The 21,451-nt window shown below is 43.9% G+C and overlaps 1 protein-coding gene across 2 annotated transcripts in view; it reads right to left on the bottom strand.

Moving 5' to 3' along the window:
- Positions 1-21,451, bottom strand: part of LOC141273561 (solute carrier family 22 member 15-like) — a 270,371-nt gene that overhangs the window by 118,866 nt on the left and 130,054 nt on the right. For both annotated transcript variants that reach the window (XM_073685577.1, XM_073685576.1), the window contains exon 9: positions 9,394-9,502. In XM_073685577.1, the coding sequence (XP_073541678.1) occupies positions 9,394-9,502 (109 nt within the window). The remainder of the gene's footprint in view (positions 1-9,393; positions 9,503-21,451) is intronic.

The following is a 21,451-nucleotide window of genomic DNA, read 5'->3' as shown; positions in this document are numbered from 1 at the left end:
CATAAAGCCCATGCAATCAGCAGAGAAAATCATATTGTAATAGCTGTTTTACATTTACAAAATCCATTGAAGTGAATGGGGACCCACTTATTTTAAAAGGACGGCAAGGGTCTAGCAAAACCCCAAGCTGCATCGGACAGGGGTCTTCATACAGCAAAGATCTCTAACCTTTTATAGCTTATGAGACATTTTTAAAAGTTAAATGTAAGTACTACACTGAGTATTAAAAAAAAAAAAAACATACCGTATTTTTCGGACTATAAGACGCACCGGACCATAAGACGCACCTAGGTTTTAGAGGGGTAAAATAGGGGGAAAAAAATGTAAGCAAATAATGTGGTCATGATGCCCTGTTATGGGGGAGAGGGTCTGCTGCTGACACTGGTATTGGGGTAATGTCCCCCAATTCTATTAATATCCTCCATCCTGGTATGTATGGCCCCTCCTTCCTGGTATACGTGGCCCTTATCCCCATCCTGGTATGCATGGTACCCCTTGATCCCCCATCCTGGTATGCATTGCACCCCTTGATTCCCCATCCTGGTATGCATGGCACCCCCTGATCCCCATCCTAGTATTCATGGCACCCCTTTATCCCCCATCCTGGTATGCATGGCACCCCTTTATCCCCCATCCTGGTATGCATGGCACCCCTTGATCACCCTTCCTGATATGCATGGCACCCCTTGATCACCCATCCTGGTATGTATGGCACCCCTTGAGGTCCCATCACGCTGCCCACAAAAAAAAAAAATAAACAATCATACCTCCTCTCTCCTCCAGTGCTGTCCCACTCTGCTGCCAAGACTCTCACTGTGTGAGCCGCGCATGGCATTGCACGCATCCCTGCCATGCGCCCTCACACAGTGTGAGATGCTGTGCTGGAAAAGTCACTGCTCCCCACGCCGGGACTCTGCGTGGGGAGCAGTGACCATTCAGTCTCTTCAATAGCCGGCACACTGTAGCCGCAGCGAGGCTCCTGCTGCCGCACTGCGGTCAGTGTGCCTGCTATTAAAGACCATGAATATTCACTACAACCCATGGGAGTGGGTTGTAGGGAATATTCATGGGCTTTAATAGTGGGCATACAGACCGCAGAGAGCCAGCAGGAGCCGCGCTGCGGCTACAGTGTGCCGCCTATTAAGGAAAATGAATATTCATTGCTCTCCACGCCCATGGGCATGGGGAGCAGGGAATATTCATTTTCTTTAGTAGTGGGCACAACGTAGGCTGCTGTGTCCTGTGCCCCGCTGATCCCATGCTGCCACTCCCCCACACCCACCACCATGGAACGGCCATACAGTAATATAGTATTCGGACTATAAGACACACCCCCCACTTTCCTCCAAAATTTTGGAGGAAAAAAGTGCGTCTTATAGTCCGAAAAATACGGTATATGTAAATTATGTAGATATGTTATGTGACATTTGTCAGTGATGCTGTGCCATCACTGGTGCACGACAATAGATGCACTGCCAACAATTGGCGAGCTATATGTAAGTGGCTACATAGCAATCTACAGCCACTAGTGACCACTAGATAATAGAGGAGAAAACCTGATAAACTTTCGGGACAACATATTTAATCTTCTAGAACTTGTGCTCCAGTTTAACAATACCCCACTATAATAATACAGATCAGCTGTGTTTTAGTATCTTTAAATGGTATCCGTCAACACGATTTTGTTATGTAATCTGACAGCAGCATGAGGTTGGGACAGAGACCCTGTTTCTAGGGTAACAGTTTACTGGTTGCAGCAGTTGTGATACAATCACAGTTTTCTCTGCTGCAGATCTAGCAGAGCTCTGAATGCTGAGCTGTGTATAACCCCACCCACACCACTGATTGGCAGCTTTCTGTGTACATTAATCAGTGCTGGGGGTGTAATTGGACTAGAAGGCACGAGTCAGCATGTCCAATAATGATAATCTCATTATGATAAAATGCTGATTGTATTGAAACAGCAACCACAGCCCAGTAACTGACATATCGCGGAAATCAGGGTCTATGCCCCTACATCATGGTGCTCTAAGATTGCATTGCAAAAACTTGCTGACCGCTTTCCTTTAATGTCACACACCATTAACCATGACAAAAAAAATTCACAAAACATCCAGTAAGCCTAAACCTGGCTGCTTTTTTGCAATACAAAAATATATAGAAATAATAAACTATATTGTGAAAATTCCCTTTCCTTTTATAAAGCTTTGAAGAATAAGCAATAGTCAATAGTGCACATTTACAGTAGTGTTAAAGAGAATAGCAGTGTGTTCAAAAACATGAGATAAGCACAAAATCTTTATACATGCATTGGGAACATTGCACACAGCTTTATAATTCAAAACATGGAAAAATGTATATAATTTTAAATACTTTACAGAACATAAAAGAATTAACATTGGGCTGTTCTAAAAAATAGCAGTGTCTGCATTTGTCTTTACAAACTCACAATATGTACTCTTTTTGGAGGATTTAGCATTCCTGTGAATCACTAACCTAATATCTAGTTGCATACCCACCTATTTTTAAAACTGCTTCACATCTATGTTGCATAGAGTCAACCAACTTCTGGCACCTGTCAGCTGTGTGAGGCAGTGACGGGGATCGTATACGAGGGACGTTATATATCCCCAGAATGTGTACAGAGACCTATTAAACCCATTGGAGTGCATTGCAGTCACAGAAACCACTACGGCTGCAATGCAGGAATGAAGGTGAGCAATGACCTGGTCAGGCTATCTGAGTAAGACAGATTAGTAAAACCCGGCAGGGACTTCATTTCTTGGAGGAGGCTACAGGAAGGCAGTGGGGCGGTCTCCTCCCTCCAACCCGGGTTTTCCAGTGGCCCTTGCCACAGGTCCGTTAAAAACCCTGCATTAAGGATTAGTGTTGTTCAGTGTTGGGACCTGGTAGGAACATAGCAGGAAAGCTTGGTGGACCTGTGTGTAGCTGAACCTACGCCTGGGAAGGCTCTGCACCCGTCAGGCTCTGAGCGGCCCGGCGCGGCCGTTGCCCACGGCAACCGTTGTTCTGGACTCATGTTAACCCGGCTGCGAAACGGAGGACTTTCTGTTTTACCCGTGAGTTGCTGAATAACAGCTGCTTATGTTGGACTTGCTTGGGTCACTGCCTCAGTTACTGCACGGTGTGAACACCGCTGCCTTACAGCTCGGTGGAGAATGCGGGCATTGTGACTGAGGCATACCCCACTGGCAGCTGCATGACCACAATCCGGCCTGCCACCTTTCAGCCCCACCCAGTGGACAAAATGGAGGAGCTGTTAAAACAGTTGGTACTCACCCTCTCAGCGGCAACAGAAGGAGCGGGAACAGCAGCATAATCAGCAGCATGCTACAACAGATTGCTGCCCGGCGGGAAACAGCCACAATGCCGAACCCAGAACGTCGAGAGGCCCAGGATAAGGTTCTCTCAGCGTTGAGGAAGATGGGGACAGAGGACGACGTGGAAGCCTTCCTGACCATCTACATTACGCACGGTCAAGCGGGAAAACTTACCAGCCGGCCAGTGTGCAGAAGTGGTGGCTCCGTTTTTGGTCGGCGATGCCTAGAAGGCTTACTTCAACCTCAATCGGGAGGACACCCAGGACTACCAGAGGCTCAAAGGTGAGATCCCTGCCCAGCTGGGGGTCAATACGTACGTGAGGGCTCAGCGCGTATTTTCATGGACCTTTGTAGAGACCCGACCCGCCCGGCCTCAGGCTTATGACCTTTTGCAGCTGGTCAAGAGGTGGCTCCAGCCTGAGTCTTTGACTCCAGCCCAGATGGTAGAGAGGGTGGTGGTCGACCAGCTGGTGAGGACTCTGCTGGCGGCTATCCAACGTTGGGTGGGGAAAGGGGACCCCGGCACCCTCGACCAGGTGATCAGCCTGATCGAGCGCTACTCGGCCACTTAGGACTTTATCCGGGACTCTGCCCCCTCGCGGCTGTCACGCCGATCCCTGCCAACCCAGGAACTGGGAAAGGGGTCGCGTCCTCTGATGAGGACAGTCAGCACCGTACCAGTGCTGAAGGGGTACCCCGGAGTGAGAGTAGCAGGAGACCAGTTCCCTCCCAAACGGTCATAAGAACTAACAGTACCCCCACCATTAGGTGCTGGTGGTGTCAGGGGCCGGGACATGTGGTTGCTAACTGCCCACTGACTACAGAGCCCATGGACTATGGGTATAACCGACGGGTGTCAAAGTACGCCCAGACAGTCTGCACTGCGAGTGCCGACCCCTCATACAGTGAACTCCAACTGTGCCAGGTACTGGTTAATGGGTACCCCACGGAGGCCCTCCTAGACTCGGGGAGCCTAGTGACTTTGGCACATGGGTCGCTGGTGGCAGGAGACAGCCCCAGTGGACGGACAGTCGGGGTTGTGTGTATCCATGGGGACCTCCGAGAGTACCCAACCACAGAGATAGTTTTGTCCACGCCATGTGGCGATATAAAACATGTGGTGGGGGTGGTAAAAGCTCTTCCCTATGGGACTGTGTTGGGAAGAGGCTTGCCCCTGTTCTGGACTCTGTGGAAAAACATAATCCATTTTCCCCCGGTAAAATTTGTTACAGGCACTGTACCTGACAAACCCGAGTCAGGGGTACCTGCCGTAGGGGTGTCCAACCTAGGGACAAAGTGTGACCCCGATAGAGGTGCTGGCAGGAGAGGTCAAGGAGACCCCATCGACCCCCCAGCTGGAAGTGTCCCGGGACATGTTTGGGACAGCTCAGTTACAGGATCCCACCTTGACTCGGGCGCGGGAAAGGGTGTTAGAGGTAAATGGTGTAGCTCAACAGCCCGATGCAGATACTGTAGTTCCATGCATGGTAGTCAATGGTGAGTTGCTCTATAGGGTAGACAAAATCAGGGACGAGGTCGTGGAACAGTTAGTGGTACCTCAGTCATACCGTCGGGCGGTTCTGGTGAAGGCACACACACACACCTGCTGGGTGGACACTTAGGAGTTAAAAAGAAGCAAGAACGTATCTTGCAGCAGTTCTTTTGGCCTGGGATATACGCGGAGCTCCAAAAGTACTGCGAATCCTGCCCCGAATGTCAACTGACCACACCCACCGCCAGTTTCCGTAGCCCATTGGTACCTCTGCCAGTAATAGAGGTACCTTTTGAACGGATTGCAATGGACTTGATAGGGCCCATTGTAAAATCCGCTTGTGGCCACCAACATATACTTGTGGTCGTCAACTATGCTACACGGTACCCGGAGGCTGTACCGCTACGCTACACCTCGGCAAAACTGATTGCACGGAAGCTGTTTGTCATGTTCTGTCGCCTTGGGCTATCTAAGGAGATCCTGACGGATCAAGGGACCCCTTTTATGTCCAAGGTGAAGAGGGAACTGTGCAAACTGCTAAAAATAAAACAATTTCGCACCTCGGTATACCACCCTCAAACCGACGGGCTAGTAGAACGGTTCAATAAAACCCTCAAGTCCATGCTAAAAAAGGTGGTTTCTAAGGACGGAAGGGTTTGGGACATGTTGCTACCCTATTTGATGTTTGCCGTCCGTGAAGTACCCCAGGCTTCCACAGGGTTCTCTCCCTTTGAGTTATTGTACGGCAGACACCCTAGGGGTCTGTTGGACGTAGCCAAAGAGACGTGGGAACAAGAGCCGACTCCACATAGGAGTATAATTGAACACGTGGCTAGTATGCAGGACCAGATCGTGGCGGTTATACCAATAGTGAAAGAACATCTGTTAGATGCCCTGAAGCGTACATGTAATAAAAGAGCAACAGTCAGGTCTTTTAACAAGGGGGATCGGGTGTTAGTACTGGTACCCACAGTAAGCTCATGGCCAAGTTGCAAGGGCCATATGAGGTTCGAGAAAAGGTGGGGGAGGTAAATTACCAGGTGTATCAGCCCGGAAGGAGGAAACCGGAGCGGCTTTGTCATGTAAACCTGCTAAAACCTTGGAAAGATCGAGAGTGTTTAGTTACAGACGTCACTTCGGGCATGCCGCCAGAGAGTTCTCTACCTTCAGCCAGGGATGTATCCGGGGGAGAGGTCAGGATAAGTGATGCTCTCACTAAACAGCAGCAACGGGATACTGGTGCAGCAGAATACCGACGTGTTCTCAGAGCTACCAGGTAGGACTACGGTTCTCCAACATCATATTGTCATCGAACCTGGGGTAAGGTTACGAATGAGACCGTACCGGGTACCCGAAGCCCGGAGGCAAGCCATCACGGCTGAGGTAAAACAAATGCTCCAGTTAGGCGTCATCGAGGAATCACAGAGTGAGAGGGCTAGCCCCATCGTACTGATTCCGAAACCAGACGGATCGTTACGCTTCTGTAACGATTTCCGGAAATTAAATGAAGTGTCGAAATTTGACCTATATCCAATGCCCAGGGTGGATGAGCGGATTGAGACACTGGGGCAGGCCCAGTACTTTACCACGCTCAATCTCACCAAGGGTTACTGGCAGATACCTCTCACGGAATCGGCAAAGGAAAAGACCGCCTTCATAACTCCGGAGGGTCTATATCATTATGTGGTCTTACCTTTTGGGCTACATGGGGCTCCGGCTACATTCCAGAGGTTGATGGACATAGTGCTCAAGCCTCATCAGGAATACGCGTCCGCGTATCTAGAGGATATTATCATCTTTAGCACCGACTGGCATACGCACCTATCCCAGGTACAAGCGGTGCTGGATTCTCTCAGAGCCGCGGGGTTAACGGCAAACCCAAAAAAATGTGCGATAGAGCTTGAGGAAGCCCAATATTTGGGGTATGTGATTGGCCAAGGAGTTATCAACCCCCAAATCAATAAAGTTGAGGCCATAAAAAACTGGCCTAAACCGTCAAGTACAAAGCAGGTGAGGGCGTTCGTTGGCATCCTTGGGTATTACTGCCGGTTTATACCTAATTTTGTTGGGAGAACGGCGGCCCTGACCGATCTCTTGAAAGGGTAAAATAAATAAATAAATAAATAAATAAATCGGTAATGGTTCGGTGGAACCCTCAGGCAGAAGAAGCCTTTCAGTCCATGAAATTGGCCCTGTGTGGACAGCCGGTCCTCGTCAGCCCCAACTTCAAGGAAACCTTCATTGTACAGACAGATGCCTCGGAGGTAGGCCTAGGGGCGGTATTGTCACAAAAAGTGAATGGTGAAGAGCACCCGGTCACCTACTTGAGTAGAAAACTTATCCCGGGAGAAAAAAACTATAGCGTGGTAGAGAAAGTGTTTGGCTATTAAGTGGGACTAGGAATCGCTACGTTATTATTTACTCGGGCGTCAGTTCCGCTTGGTGACGGACCACTCACCCTTGGTATGGATGAGGAACGCCAAGGAGAGGAATGCGCGAGTCACCAGGTGGTTTCTGTCACTGCAAAATTTCAGTTTCTCTGCAGAACATTGCCCTGGGAAGTCGCAGGCAAAAGAGGATGCCCTGTCCCGGGAACCCTGTATGGTGACAAATGTTCAACCCCACAAGTTTGAACAGAGGGGGGGATATGTGAAGCAGTGACCGGGATCGTATACGAGTGACGGTATATATCCCCCAGAATGTGTACAGAGACCTATTAAACCCATGGAAGTGCATTGCAGTCACACACACACCTGTGGCTGCAATGCAGGAATGAAGGTGAGCATTGACCTGGTCAGGCTATCTGGCTAAGGCAGATTAGTAAAACCCGGCAGGGCCTTCATTTCTTGGAGAAGCTACAGGAAGGCAGTGGGGCGGTCTCCTCCCTCCAACCCGGGTTTTACAGTTGCTCTTGCCACAGGTCCTTTAAAAACCCTGCATTAAGGATTAGTGTTGTTCAGTGTTGGGACCTGCTAGGAACATAGCAGGAAAGCTTGGCGGACCTGTGTTTAGCTGAACCCATGCCTGGGAAGGCTCTGCACCCGTCAGGCTCTGAGCGGCCCGGCGCGGCCGTTGCCCATGGCAACCTTTGTTATGGACTTATGTTAACCCGGCTGCGAACCGGAGGACTTGCTGCTTTTATTCAGCACTAACGGGTAAAAGAGATTATGTTGGACTTGCTTGGGTAACTGCCTCAGTTACTGCACGGTGTGAACACTGCCGCCTTACAGCTGTTATTCCAGCCCACGATGCTTTGACTACATCACACAATTTTTTTGCATTTGATGGCTTTGCCTCAGAAACTGCATTTTTGATGTCACCCCACAAGTGTTCTATGGGATTAAGGTCCAGGGATTGGGCTGGCCACTCCATAACCTCAATTTAATTTTGTTGGACTGGAGCCAAGATTTTGCTCATTTACTGGTGTGTTTAGGGTAGTTGTCTTGTTGAAACCCATTTCAAGGGAATATCCTCTTTAGCATAAGGCAACATGACCTATTCAAGTATTTTAATATATGCAAACTGGTCCATGATGCTTGGCATGTGGTAAATAGGTTCAGACCCAGGGTACGAGAAACATGCCCATATCATGATGCTTGCACCACCATGCTTCACTGTTTTCAGAGTGTAATGTGGCTTGAATGCAGAATTCGTGGGTCGTCTGACAAACTGTCTGCGTCTCTTGGACCCAAAAAGAACAATTTTACTTTCATCAGTACACAAAATGTTTCTCCATTTCTCTTTAGGCCCGTTGATGTGCTCTTCGGCAAATTGTATCTGCTTCAGTGTCTTTTTTTTTTTTTTTTTTTTTTTTTAACATTGGGACTTTGCGGGGACTTCTAGCTAAGAGACTACCTTCACACAGGCGTCTTCTAACTGTCACAGTACTCACAGGTAACTTGTTTGATCATCCTGGAGCTGGTCTTTAGCTGAGCCTTTGCCATTCTGGCTATTCTTCGATCCATTCGAATGGTAGTCTTCCGTTTTCTTCCACGTCTTCTCTGGTTTTGCTTTCCATTTTAAAGCATTGGAGATCATTGTAGCTGATGTAGCAGATCATTGTCTGTACTTCTTTAGAAGTTTTACCCTCTCCAATCAACTTTTTAATCAAAGTACGCTGTTCTTCTGAACAATGTTTCGAACGACCCATATTTATCAGGCTTTCAAGGAGAAATGCATGTACAACATGTGCTGGCTTCACCCTTAAATAAGGGCCACCTGATTCACACCTGTTTCTTCACAGAATGATTGACCAAAATAATAGCAGTGCGGAGTTCAATTAATGAGAACACACCCCGTACAATTAATTATTCAAATACACAGACTCAAAAACATGCAGATCATGAATGCTGAGTCTGTTGGTTTTCTTAGAATCTACTGCACCAACTGGTAAATTGTTTGACATGTGGGAATATAATTTATACCAAAAACAGTGATTAATCTGGTTAGCCATATTGGACTGCTATTATATTGAACACTACTGTAATAGAAAATTATACTAAATGTGCCCATGCATTACAAAGAGAAGGTTCAATATACTGCCCCACAAACACAATTTACCTTACTACTGTAGGATAAAGTTCAGACGTATAAATGTAAACCACATTGAAGGCTGCGCTGACAGACAACTTCCCAAGTAAGGCAAGGGTTGTGGGACTCAAATAGCAACCTATGGGTTAAAGAGGAAAAAAAAAGAAGAAAGGATAAATAAAAAAAAGTGTTACTCATACCTCTTTTTATAAAACCATCCAATGCGTTACTAGTTGCTACATATAAAAGCCTTGCAAATGCATCTTCAAAGGAAATACAAAATTGGAAAAATCACACTGTGTTCTTTGTGGTCCATGTAATCCATGTAATAAAATTATGGGTTACACATTTTCAATATGGTTTCTACACTATACCCATATACGTTTCCCATGCCACCAATTATTTGTCAAATTCCAACACTTTAGGATATAATGCTTTCCCTAAACAATAGTTAGATGGCAGCTTAACACCGTCATTTAACATACAAGTAACGCCCAGCAAAGTGGAACAAATATACAGTATATAAAGTCATGGCTGAAAGTGTTGGCACCCTTGAAATTGTTCCAGAAAATGATTTTCATGTTTCCCACACCTGTTACTTGCCACAGGTGAGTTTGAACGAGCATCACATGCCTTAAACCAAGTTGTTTACCCACAATTTTGGAAAGGTGCCAACAATTTTATCCAGCTCATTTTTGGGGTTGTGTGTGAAATTTTGTCCAATTTGCCTTTTTTTCTCTTTTTTTTGTGTGGTTCTAATACACAATGGAAATAAATATGTGTGCAACAAAACATGTGTAATTGCAATAATTTTCTGGGAGAAATACTTAATTTACTGGAACAATTTCAAGGGTACCAACACTTTCAGCCATGACAGTTCTGTACATAAAACATGTGCAGAGGATTCCACAAATAAGCAGGATTGATATACTGTTTTGCGGAAAAAGATTACGTAGAAATGATACAATAGTCATTTAAATTCCTGCTCATTTTGCACTTAGGAGTCCAGTGGGCGGTCCAGTACAACAGTACAAAGAGAAATCGTACGTAGCACCGCCCAAAGGACTACGAAGCCCAGACTGAGCAGGGGCTTAAATAAAAAAATATAGACAAGATATACTGAATGTTTTCTCGCAAAACTATATATTAATCTGCTCAGCTCCTCTTGCTCTCCTGCCTTCATATTATATTGGAAGTTAAACCTTGCAGGTCCTTTTGTGCTTTTTTTTTTTTTTTTTTTTTATATAAGTCTCAATTTTACAGTCAAAGTCTATAGTCACTGGTATCTTAATATTAGAAAATCAATAAATGAAAAATAAAATTGTAAAAAATATAACAAGTTGTACTCGAAACTTTTCCAGGATTAGTCAAGGTAGACGTTCCAAGTAAGAACGCTAAATTAAATCAATATTTTTTACTTATTATGGCGACTATTTGTAAATGTCAAAAATATCAATACTACTTAAAGATTAAAACATTCCATTTGAGTGTGGTTTATTTTCGTGAATTTTATTCTTTATAGCAAAGCTGAACGCAATAGGAAGCAATCATAATCGAAGATTCATGTCATACATTAATTTTAGAAGTTAGGGCTAATTTGGAAGTTGGTAGTGAAATGAGTGAGCGACTCGAGAAAGTTCCAACTAAGATGCTACACAAATTCAATAGATAAAAGAATAGATTCAGGGTAAATTCAATGGGAAATGATGTGCTGTGGATATTTCCAGTGGCAAAAAATGTAATAGGAAAGAAAAGGTCAAATCTGTACCATAAATTGACATGCTGTGGACTGAAAATCTGCACCGCAGGTCAATTTACCATTTTTTTTGTAGCTTGTGGATGAGATTTAATAAAATCTTACCCCTTTTGCGGTTTCTGTAATATGCTGCAGAATTTAGACCAGGAAAATTTGAATGGGAAATCTGTGGGGTATCACATTGTAAATTGAGACTAGACAGTCACATAGGTAAGGCGGCAAATTTATTACAGTAGTACATACTGGATGATAAAATTGATGTATCTCTAGATATATGTAATACTTTTTGGATGGCTTATGTTTAGAAAAATTTTTGAGCACATTGGTGCGTCGTCAGTCATCCTCCTTTTGTCACACTGGTGGATCGTGGACCCACTGCGCCACGGACCGGGGAGAGTCTGGAAAGGCATAACTAAGCGAACACATGGATTTTCACTAGAGCCCTTGATGGTGGGGTAAGACTTGGGCCACAGGTGGACAACAGGTGCCAATCGAGGACAGATCCCGATACCGCAGCAGCGGACTCCAAGGGTCAGGACAGTAGACACGGACGCAGAGTCCAAGGTAGGACCGGATTCTGAAGGAACAGATATTGGAGCAGGTTCAGATGGAACCGACACTAGTGCTGGTATAGACAATGCGGGTCTTAAGCACGGATCCTGGTTCAGGTACTGCAAGAGCGGTTTCAGGTTCAGGTACTGCAAGAGCGGTTTCAGGTTCAGGTACTGCCAGAGCGGTCTCAGGTTCAGGTACCGCAGGTGCAGTTTCAGGTACAGGTATCACTGGAGAGGTTGCAGGTTCAGGTACTGCCCTAAGCGCACTGCCAGGAGACCAGCATGGGGTGAGCAGGTCCCGAGACACAGGAGCCGGGAAGCGGCTAGGGGAGTAATTCAGCATCCCTGCTGGGGGAAGGGAGTGGCGCCGTGTAGGGACGCCGGCAATGGTGTTATACCTTTTCTGCCCCCTCCCAGTGAAGCCACAAATTCTTGTCAAGTTAGGTGGAAAGAGTGCTTTTAAAGTAAAGGCACACTCATTGTCCCAAAATTCTGCAAAAATTCATGAAAAAAGATCAGTGACGGATCCTGTAAAACGGCGGTGTGAACAGGGAATTGAAGCAAAAACAAGGATAAAGCACAGTGTGAATTTATGGATTTGGTAGTTGTTTGGACTCCTGCTGCTTCATTTCGGGCTCGAGTAAAAGCACAAATTCCTAGCTTACCAAGGCCCCTGTAGAGAAGTAAAATAAGAGGATCTACTGAAGACCTGTAAGGTACCAGTTTCTCATGTTTTTTCCTACTGCACCATTGTGAATATCTCTATTCACATTCTATCTAGTTAGATATTGCATATTCTAAGTTTTATTCAGTTTCTTTAGCATACTTATTGCATGGAATAGTTTATAGATTGACTACTAACAAGATAGCTTAGGATGAGCCAAGACAATGAGACATAAAAAACCAAGACAGATGCTTGTGGAAAAGGGATGTTTGCATTTCTATGTAATTTTTCTCAAGGGTGGGAGTTGTGAATTGTTCGGTAAAAAGCAATGTGCTTAACATGCCACATGGGGAAAAACGACATTATGAATTGTCAGAAATTCTTAATAAAAACGCTATACATACACCCAAAGAAAACCCCATTATAGGTAACAATCTTGAGAAGACGCATTTAACATATCTTGAGTAATCCTAGCCATGCTTGAACCCCTATCTCCTTCATTTTTTTGCCACTATACACACTTATTTATGCTTGAAAAATCCAGGGGTTGGTGAAGAGACTAATATCAAGATACTTGGTTCAAGACCAGATTACTGCCCTGTTGAATGACAAGGTGAACAAGTTTGATCAGATCTAGACACTTTGGGCAGAATATAATAGTTACACTCCCTTTGATACTCCTCCCATCTGTTATTTAGTCAGTAGTTTGAAAGACCAGCTGCCTCCTCAACCCATTTCAGCAGCTTTTTTATGAGCACAATATATAGTGGTCAGCTGAACGATGGTTCAGCCAGCAACAGCAGTGCTTTCTTTGTTTAGCGTCTGTGTTGTCTACAAGAAAGCCACCACCAAAACAGCTTTGGCGATGGCATTTCTCGCCAAGAAGAAGATCGGCAGTCCAAAGTCAGACATGCAGCATCCTTAACTACCCAGATATCATCCATCAGAGGACCCCATACAGAGAATGTAGGCTGAGCCTGCCCATTATCGGAAGGTTTGGCTGAAGTTAATCCAATATGTATGGATGCCTGAGGATTGATCTCTTTGCGCCTCTCTCCGATATCCCCGTCATTTAGAACTTCCTTCCCTCTATTTCTTTTTGAAAGCCCTGTACTGACTGGTTCCGATCTAGGCTTATTCCTCCTCACCTGGTTAACATCAACTAGATGGTCCACATTAGAGAAACGCTATACTTTCCAATGATATGACTAAATGACTTCATTTTTTTATTATGGTCATCATTTTTGTAACCAATGGTGATCTCAATTTTACATCTATGTAAGCTATATATATTTGCTCCCAGAGGGTTTCCTTTTATAGCCCTACTAGTACGCCTGTAATGTAAGGTATATTTGTCACACTATAGAAATTTTGCTTTATTGGAAGCTAGATTAAATCATTTTTTTACATAATTATGTTTGCAAATAGACTCATTAAAAACAAAGATCTTTTACTCATACACATGTCTCGACTTTACAGGTGTTCTCACAATTAAGAATAATTCATTACAAAGACGAGCGACTACTGCATAATGTATTAAATTGTCAATTGACTCCTTACCTTCAACTTAAGAAAAGCTGATCATTGTATAGAAATGGGACACTGTGTTCCCAGCTATCATGCACGTTAGTCCTCATAATGCACATGAAGAGGTCAAGAAATGGACAATGCCACAAAAAGCAATTCATTAAAGGAGCCGAATTAATGTTAAAATGTTATCTTGTGTTCTCGTCCTCTCTATAATAACAGTAACTCCTAGAAACTAACTAGCCCACACTGGCCAAGAATTGTGTGTACGTAATTGTAAAACAGCTTGCAGCAATTTTTGACTGAACCTTGAATATGAAAAATCATAAATATCAAGTCAGACATTCAAGAGAAAAAGAAAATGAGATGAACACAAGACGGAAGAAAAGAGTCTTCGGGATGTGTCAACTTTCTACATCCAGGATGATCGCCACAGCTCTGGTTCAATGATCTTTAATAAGTGAAAAAGTTCCTTTTTCTTTCAACTTTGCAGTATTGAATAATGCAATGCCTTTGATTCAGCTTTCATTACCCTTGTGGGAGTACAAGACTCCTGTCTGACTTAATGATTTCTCCAACTCTTATCAGGTAAACCTTAAGGGGTCGTATTTGATCTGATATGTTCAACTCCTGATGTTCCAAAACATCACAATAATAACATCAAACTACTTCAAAAGTTCTCCATAGTTAATCATTAAAAAGTCCTTGCATAGAAACATCCACAATACATATCTGTCCGCACATCAACCACGTCAAGATATCCAGAATTATAAATGAATGATCAAGATTTAGCATAGGGTTAACAGAACCGAAATTAAAACAGATCTATCATGCTGGTGCACACAGGATTGCATAGATGCATCCCACCATAACTATTATTTATATGGTGTATGGTACACAAGTCCAGTATGATGGGTATACAAGAAAACACATTAGAAAGTAAAGATCTGAGAAGTTTCTAGAGTCTAGGTCCACAAGAAAGTAATTTACTGAACAAGGCGAAGAGGAAGACTAGCAACTCAATGGCTTGATACAATCAAAATAACAACGGAGAAGATCCTACAGATCATTCATCCACCAAGTCGACATAGCTCGACTTCGAGCTGAAAGACGTTAAATAGTAATAATAATAATATACAGACCACAATGTCCAGACTAATTGCTAGTCTCCCAATCCAGAGCTTCATAGGCACATATGAGGCTGTAAGTTACGGTCTGGAGACATGCGGTTAGTTTTGGCATTGCAGTCCGTATATGGACCATAAAATATACTCTTGTGAATCCGGCCTACAGAGAATTAAAGTTTATATTTTGGAAAAAAAATGGGGGCAAATATTTCACAGAAGCCCAACCTAAAAAAAATTACAACATTGGACCATTACTTTTATCCACTAGATTTTCGTAATTGGCACTACACATTTGGTTAGAAATCATTATCTTGGTTAGCACGAAGTACATAGTAAAAGAAGGTGCTCTCAGATTCCAGGAGATAAAAACCATTTTTAGAATGACCCTACATATTTGATATCGGTCCCATCTGACCTTCAGGCATGGTCAGGAGCTTCTTCATGAGGGACAGTAAAATTGCCATGGCCAACCACGATACTCAAAGAGAGTAATACAGGTGCATCACTAAATTAGAATATCATCAAAAAGTTAATTTATTTCAGTTCTTCAATACAAAAAGTGAACTCATATATTACATAGAGTCATTAAAAACAGAGTGATCTATTTCAAGTGTTTATTTCTGTTAAATGTTGATGATTATGGCTTACAGCCAATGAAAATTGGAACTCTGGGACCTTGTGGAGTGTGTCAGTGACAGCCTTCTGGCATCTGTCAAGTCAGCAGTCTTCCCCATGATTGTTGAGCCTATTGAAACAGACTAAGGGACCTTTTTAAACGTGTAGGAAGCCTTTTCTGGTGTTTTTTGTTAATTATTATAATTTACTGAGATAATGACTTTTGTGTTTTCATTGGCTGTAAGCCATAATTATCAACATTAACAGAAATAAAAACTTGAAATAGATCACTCTGTTTGTAATGACTCTATATAATATGAGTTTCACTTTTTGTATTGAAGAACTGAAATAAATTAACTTCTTGATGAAATTATAATTTAGTGAGATGCACCTGTATATGTGTCCATGAACCACAGCTTAAAAGTCTCATGTAGGTTAGATCCTTAATCAAAACTGTAGGTATGCAAGTTGCTGATGAACAACTGTGGTACTACATGCTACATGCTTTAAGCATTCCTAACATAAGTCAGCTGCTGTACAGGACAGATGGTCTAATTGAAATATATCATAGAAAATACAACCATGGCATATCAGCAAGTGTTTTATTTTTATGGTATACGAGGTTACATATTTCTGGCATTATTAGAAATAAACAAGAAATATAGAAGGAGCAGAAGTACCATAAGTAGTGACTTTGCAGTGAAATTTTCTTAGTAATCAAAGTATGCAATGTCAAACGCTAAGGCCGGTAAAGCCCCAGGTATGAGACCAGGAGCCCAAGTAAATTATCTACTGAAGTGAAGGTAAGGAGATGCAGGAGTTCAGTGCGATATCATGGGGCTGTGCCACATTATTACAATCTGCACCCATTCTTAAAGAGTTATTCCCAAAAAACACATTATAGCCTATTTGTAGGATTGCTGATTATGGGGGATGGACTGTTGAGACCTGCAGTCATAACAAGATCAGGGCTATGAAACCAGAGAATGGGGCTCGGCAGCCCCTTTCAAAAGGGAAAGGAGATGCGCATGCTCGGTTTCCACTCCATTCACTGTCAATGGGACTTTTGGAGAAATTTGGAGTACAGCACTCTGCTTCCTCTGGTATTCCTACAGATACTGATTGAAGCCGAGGCTGAATGAAAGATAAAAATCTTGGAGGTGCTCCCGTAAGGGTGAATGAAGATCCCCGTTGAGAGTCTGAATTGGAACCAGCTCAGGTAAGCATATACATATTTCATTTCTCTTAGAAATTGATTTTATTTATTGCGCTCAAGTAGTGCTCCCTCTCTGTCCCATTTTTTTCTGCCCAGATACTTTGGAAGCGGAGGCTGAGCAAGCATATACACCTCCACTACAATCAACATCGGGGTGCAGAGCCACGTTCATGAGGTTCTACAGCACAGACCTAGAGATCACTGGGGTTCAGATGGATGGGGTATAACTTGGTGGGACTCCCAATTAAAAAAAAAAAAAGATAGAGATATACACACACACATATGTGTGTGTATATATATATATATATATATATATATATATATACATATACATACGTATATATACACACACACACACATACATACACACACACACACATATACATATACATATATATATATAACGGGAGATGCATGCACGTCTGCGCAGTCTGGCTCCAGACAGAAGCACGGATGGAGCCGTTACAGGTAAGAGGAGTGTAAGGCGCCGAAGATCACGGTATGCATAGACACTGAATGCATACCGCGATTACCGGTGTCATACTTACCTGGCCGGGAGGAGTGTTGCCGCGGTGCCTCCCTTGGCCGGAGACCGGGGCAGGAGTGAGGTGTCGGAATCATCGCATGCGCAATCCGGCGCCATTTTATTGAAGACACATGTGCAGTGTGTCTTCAGCAAAATGGCGCCGGACAGCACGGTATGGGCATGAGCGTACTCCGGCGCCGCACTCCTCCCCCCCGGCCTCCGGCAGAACAGGAGACAGCAGCGCTGGAGCACTGGGAAGAAAGGCGAGTATAAGTGTTTATTTTTTAGTATGTGTGCAGAGTGAAAGGGATGAGGGGTGCCATACATACCAGGATTTGGGGGTGAGGGGGCCACACATACCAGGATTGGGTGATGAGGGGTACCATGCATACCAGGATGAGGGATGGGGTGCCAAGCATACCAGGATAGGGATGAGGGGTACCATACATACCAGGAAAGGGATGAGGGATGGGGTACCATGCATACCAGGATAGGGGGTGAGGGGTACCATGCATACCAGGATTGGGGGTGAGGGGTGCCATGCATACCAGGATTGGGGGTGAGGGGTGCCATGCATACCAGGATAGAATGGTGGAGACAGGATGGGGGAAGCATAAATACCAGGATGGGGGCAGCACATACCAGCATGGGAGACAATATACCAATAAAAATGCTTGCCACCCGGGCACAGAACGGTTCAATAGCTAATTATATATATATATATATACACATACACATTATATATATATATATATATATATATATATATATATATATACACACACACAGTGCCTACAAGTAGTATTCAACCCCCTGCAGATTTAGCTGGTTGACACATGCGGAATTAACTTGGCATTGTGACATTTGTACTGTAGATCAGCCTGGAAGTGGGAAATGCACTGCAGCAAATTTTTTTTTTTTTTTTTTTTTTTTAAACGTTAAAAGTTAATTCAGAGTGTCATTTATTATTCAACCCCTCAAACCACAAGAATTCTGTTTGGTCCCCCTAAAGTATTAAGAAGTAGTTCAGGCACCAAGAATAATGAGCTTCACATGTGTGGATTAAAGATCTCTTTTGCCAGCCTTTTCTGACTATTTAAGAGCCTCCCCAAACTTGTGAACAGCACTCAGACATGGTCAACATGGGAAAGACAAAGGAGCATTCCAAGGCCATCAGAGACAAGATTGTGGAGGGTCACAAGGCTTGCAAGGGGTACAAAACCCTTTCCAAGGAGTTGGGCCTACCTGTCTCCACTGTTGGGAGCATCATCCGTAAGTGGAAGGCTTATGGAACTACTGTTAGCCTTCCACGGCCTGGACAGCCTTTGAAAGTGTCCTCCCGTGCCGAGGCCAGGCTTGTCCGAAGAGTCAAGGCTAACCCAAGGACAACAAGGAAGGAGCTCCGGGAAGATCTCATGGCAGTGGGGACAGTGGTTTCAGTCAATACCATAAGTAACGTACTCCACCGCAATGGTCTCCGTTCCAGACGAGCCGGTAAGGTACCTTTACTATCAAAGCGTCATGTCAAGGCTCGTCTACAGTTTGCTCATGATCACTTGGAGGACTCTGAGACAGACTGGTTCAAGGTTCTATGGTCTGATGAGACCAAGATCGAGATCTTTGGTGCCAACCACACACGTGACGTTTGGAGACTGGATGGCACTGCATACGACCCCAAGAATACCATCCCTACAGTCAAGCATGGTGGTGGCAGCATCATGCTGTGGGGCTGTTTCTCAGCCAAGGAGCCTGGCCATCTGGTCCGCATCCATGGGAAGATGGATAGCACGGTCTACCTGGAGATTTTGGCCAAGAACCTCCGCTCCTCCATCAAGGATCTTAAGATGGGTCGTAATTTCATCTTCCAACAAGACAACGACCCAAAGCACACAGCCAAGAAAACCAAGGCCTGGTTCAAGAGGGAAAAAGTCAAGGTGTTGGAGTGGCCTAGTCAGTCTCCTGACCTTAACCCAATTGAAAACTTGTGGAAGGAGCTCAAGAATAAAGTCCACATGAGACACCCAAAGAACCTAGATAACTTGGAGAAGATCTGCATGGAGGAGTGGGCCAAGATAACTCCACAGACCTGTGCCGGCCTGATCAGGTCTTATAAAAGACGATTATTAGCTGTAATTGCAAACAAGGGTTATTCCACAAAATATTAAACATAGGGGTTGTATAATAATTGACCCACACTTTTATGTTTAAAATTTAATAAAATTCAACTGAGCAACATAACTTTTTGGTTTGTAAGATTTATGCTTCTGTTCATAAAACCTACTCTCGTTTGCAGTTTGAAGGCTCTAACTTATTTGCATCTTATCAAACCAGCTAAATCTGCAGGGGGTTGAATACTACTTGTAGGCACTGTATATATATATATATATATATATATATATATATATATATATATATATATATATATATATATATATATATATATATATATACACACAGTACAGACCAAAAGTTTGGACACACCTTGTCATTTAAGGATTTTTCTGTATTTTCATGACTTTGAAAATTGTACATTCAACACTGAAGGCATCAAAACTATGAATTAACAAATTAACACATGTGGAGTTATATACTTAACGAAAAAGTGTGAAACAACTGAAAATATGTCCTATCTTCTAGCTTCTTCAAAGTAGCCACCTTTTGCTTTGATGACTGCTTTGCACACTCTTGGCATTCTCTTGATGAGCTTCAAGAGGTAGTCACCGGAAATGGTCTTCCAACAATCTTGAAGGAGTTCCCAGAGATGCTTAGAACTTGTTGGCCCTTTTGCCTTCACTCTGCGGTCCAGCTCACCCCAAACCATCTCGATTGGGTTCAGGTCTGGTGACTGTGGAGGCCAGGTCATCTGGCGTAGCACCCCATCACTCTCCTTCTTGGTCAAATAGCCCTTACACAGCCTGGAGGTGTGTTTGGGGTCATTGTCCTGTTGAAAAATAAAGGATGGTCCAATTAAAAGCAAACCGGATGGAATAGCATGCCGCTGCAAGATGCTGTGGTAGCCAGCCATGCTGGTTCAGTATGCCTTCAATTTTGAATAAATCCCCAACAGTGTCACCAGCAAAGCACCCCCACACCATCACACCTCCTCCTCCATGCTTCACGGTGGGAACCAGGCATGTAGAGTCCATCCGTTCACCTTTTCTGCGTCGCACAAAGATACGGTGGTTGGAACCAAAGATCAGAAATTTGGACTCATCAGACCAAAGCACAGATTTCCACTGGTCTAATGTCCATTCCTTGTGTTCTTTAGCCCAAACAAGTCTCTTCTGCTTGTTGCATGTCCTTAGCAGTGTTTTCCTAGCAGCTATTTTACCATGAAGGCCTGCTGCACAAAGTCTCCTCTTAACAGTTGCTGAAGAGATGTGTCTGCTGCTAGAACTCTGTGTGGCATTGACCTGGTCTCTAATCTGAGCTGCTGTTAACCTGTGATTTATGAGGCTGGTGACTCGGATAAACTTATCCTCAGAAGCAGAGGTGACTCTTGGTCTTCCTTTCCTGGGACGGTCCTCATGTGAGCCAGTTTCTTTGTAGCGCTTGATGGTTTTTGCAACTGCACTTGGGGACACTTTCAAAGTTTGCCCAATTTTTTGCACTGACTGACCTTCATTTCTTAAAGTAATGATGGCCACTAGTTTTCTTTACTTAGCTGCTTTTTTCTTGCCACACCTTCTCATTTAAAGATTTTTCTGTATTTTCACAGCTTTGAAAATTGTACATTCACACTGAAGGCATCAAAACTATGAATTAACACATGTGGAATTATATACTTAACGAAAAAGTGTGAAACAACTGAAAATATGTCTTATATTCTAGGTTCTTCAAAGTAGCCACCTCTTGCTTTGATGACTGCTTTGCACACTCTTGGCATTCTCTTGATGAGCTTCAAGAGGTAGTCACCAGAAATGGTTTTCACTTCACAGGTGTGCCCTGTCAGGTTTAATAAGTGGGATTTCTGGCCTTATAAATGGGGTTGGGACCATCAGTTGTGTTGTGCAGAAGTCAGGTGGATACACAGCTGATAGTCCTACTGAATAGACTGTTAGAATTTGTATTATGGCAAGAAAAAAGCAGCTACGTAAAGAAAA

This window comes from Phyllobates terribilis, unplaced genomic scaffold (assembly GCF_046119375.1).
Source record: "Phyllobates terribilis strain yellow unplaced genomic scaffold, ASM4611937v1 Scaffold_5__5_contigs__length_657084704, whole genome shotgun sequence".
Taxonomy (NCBI): Eukaryota; Metazoa; Chordata; class Amphibia; order Anura; family Dendrobatidae; genus Phyllobates; species Phyllobates terribilis.
The sequence above is the reverse complement of the archived record's forward strand: the minus strand, read 5'-3'. Positions and strand labels throughout refer to the sequence as shown.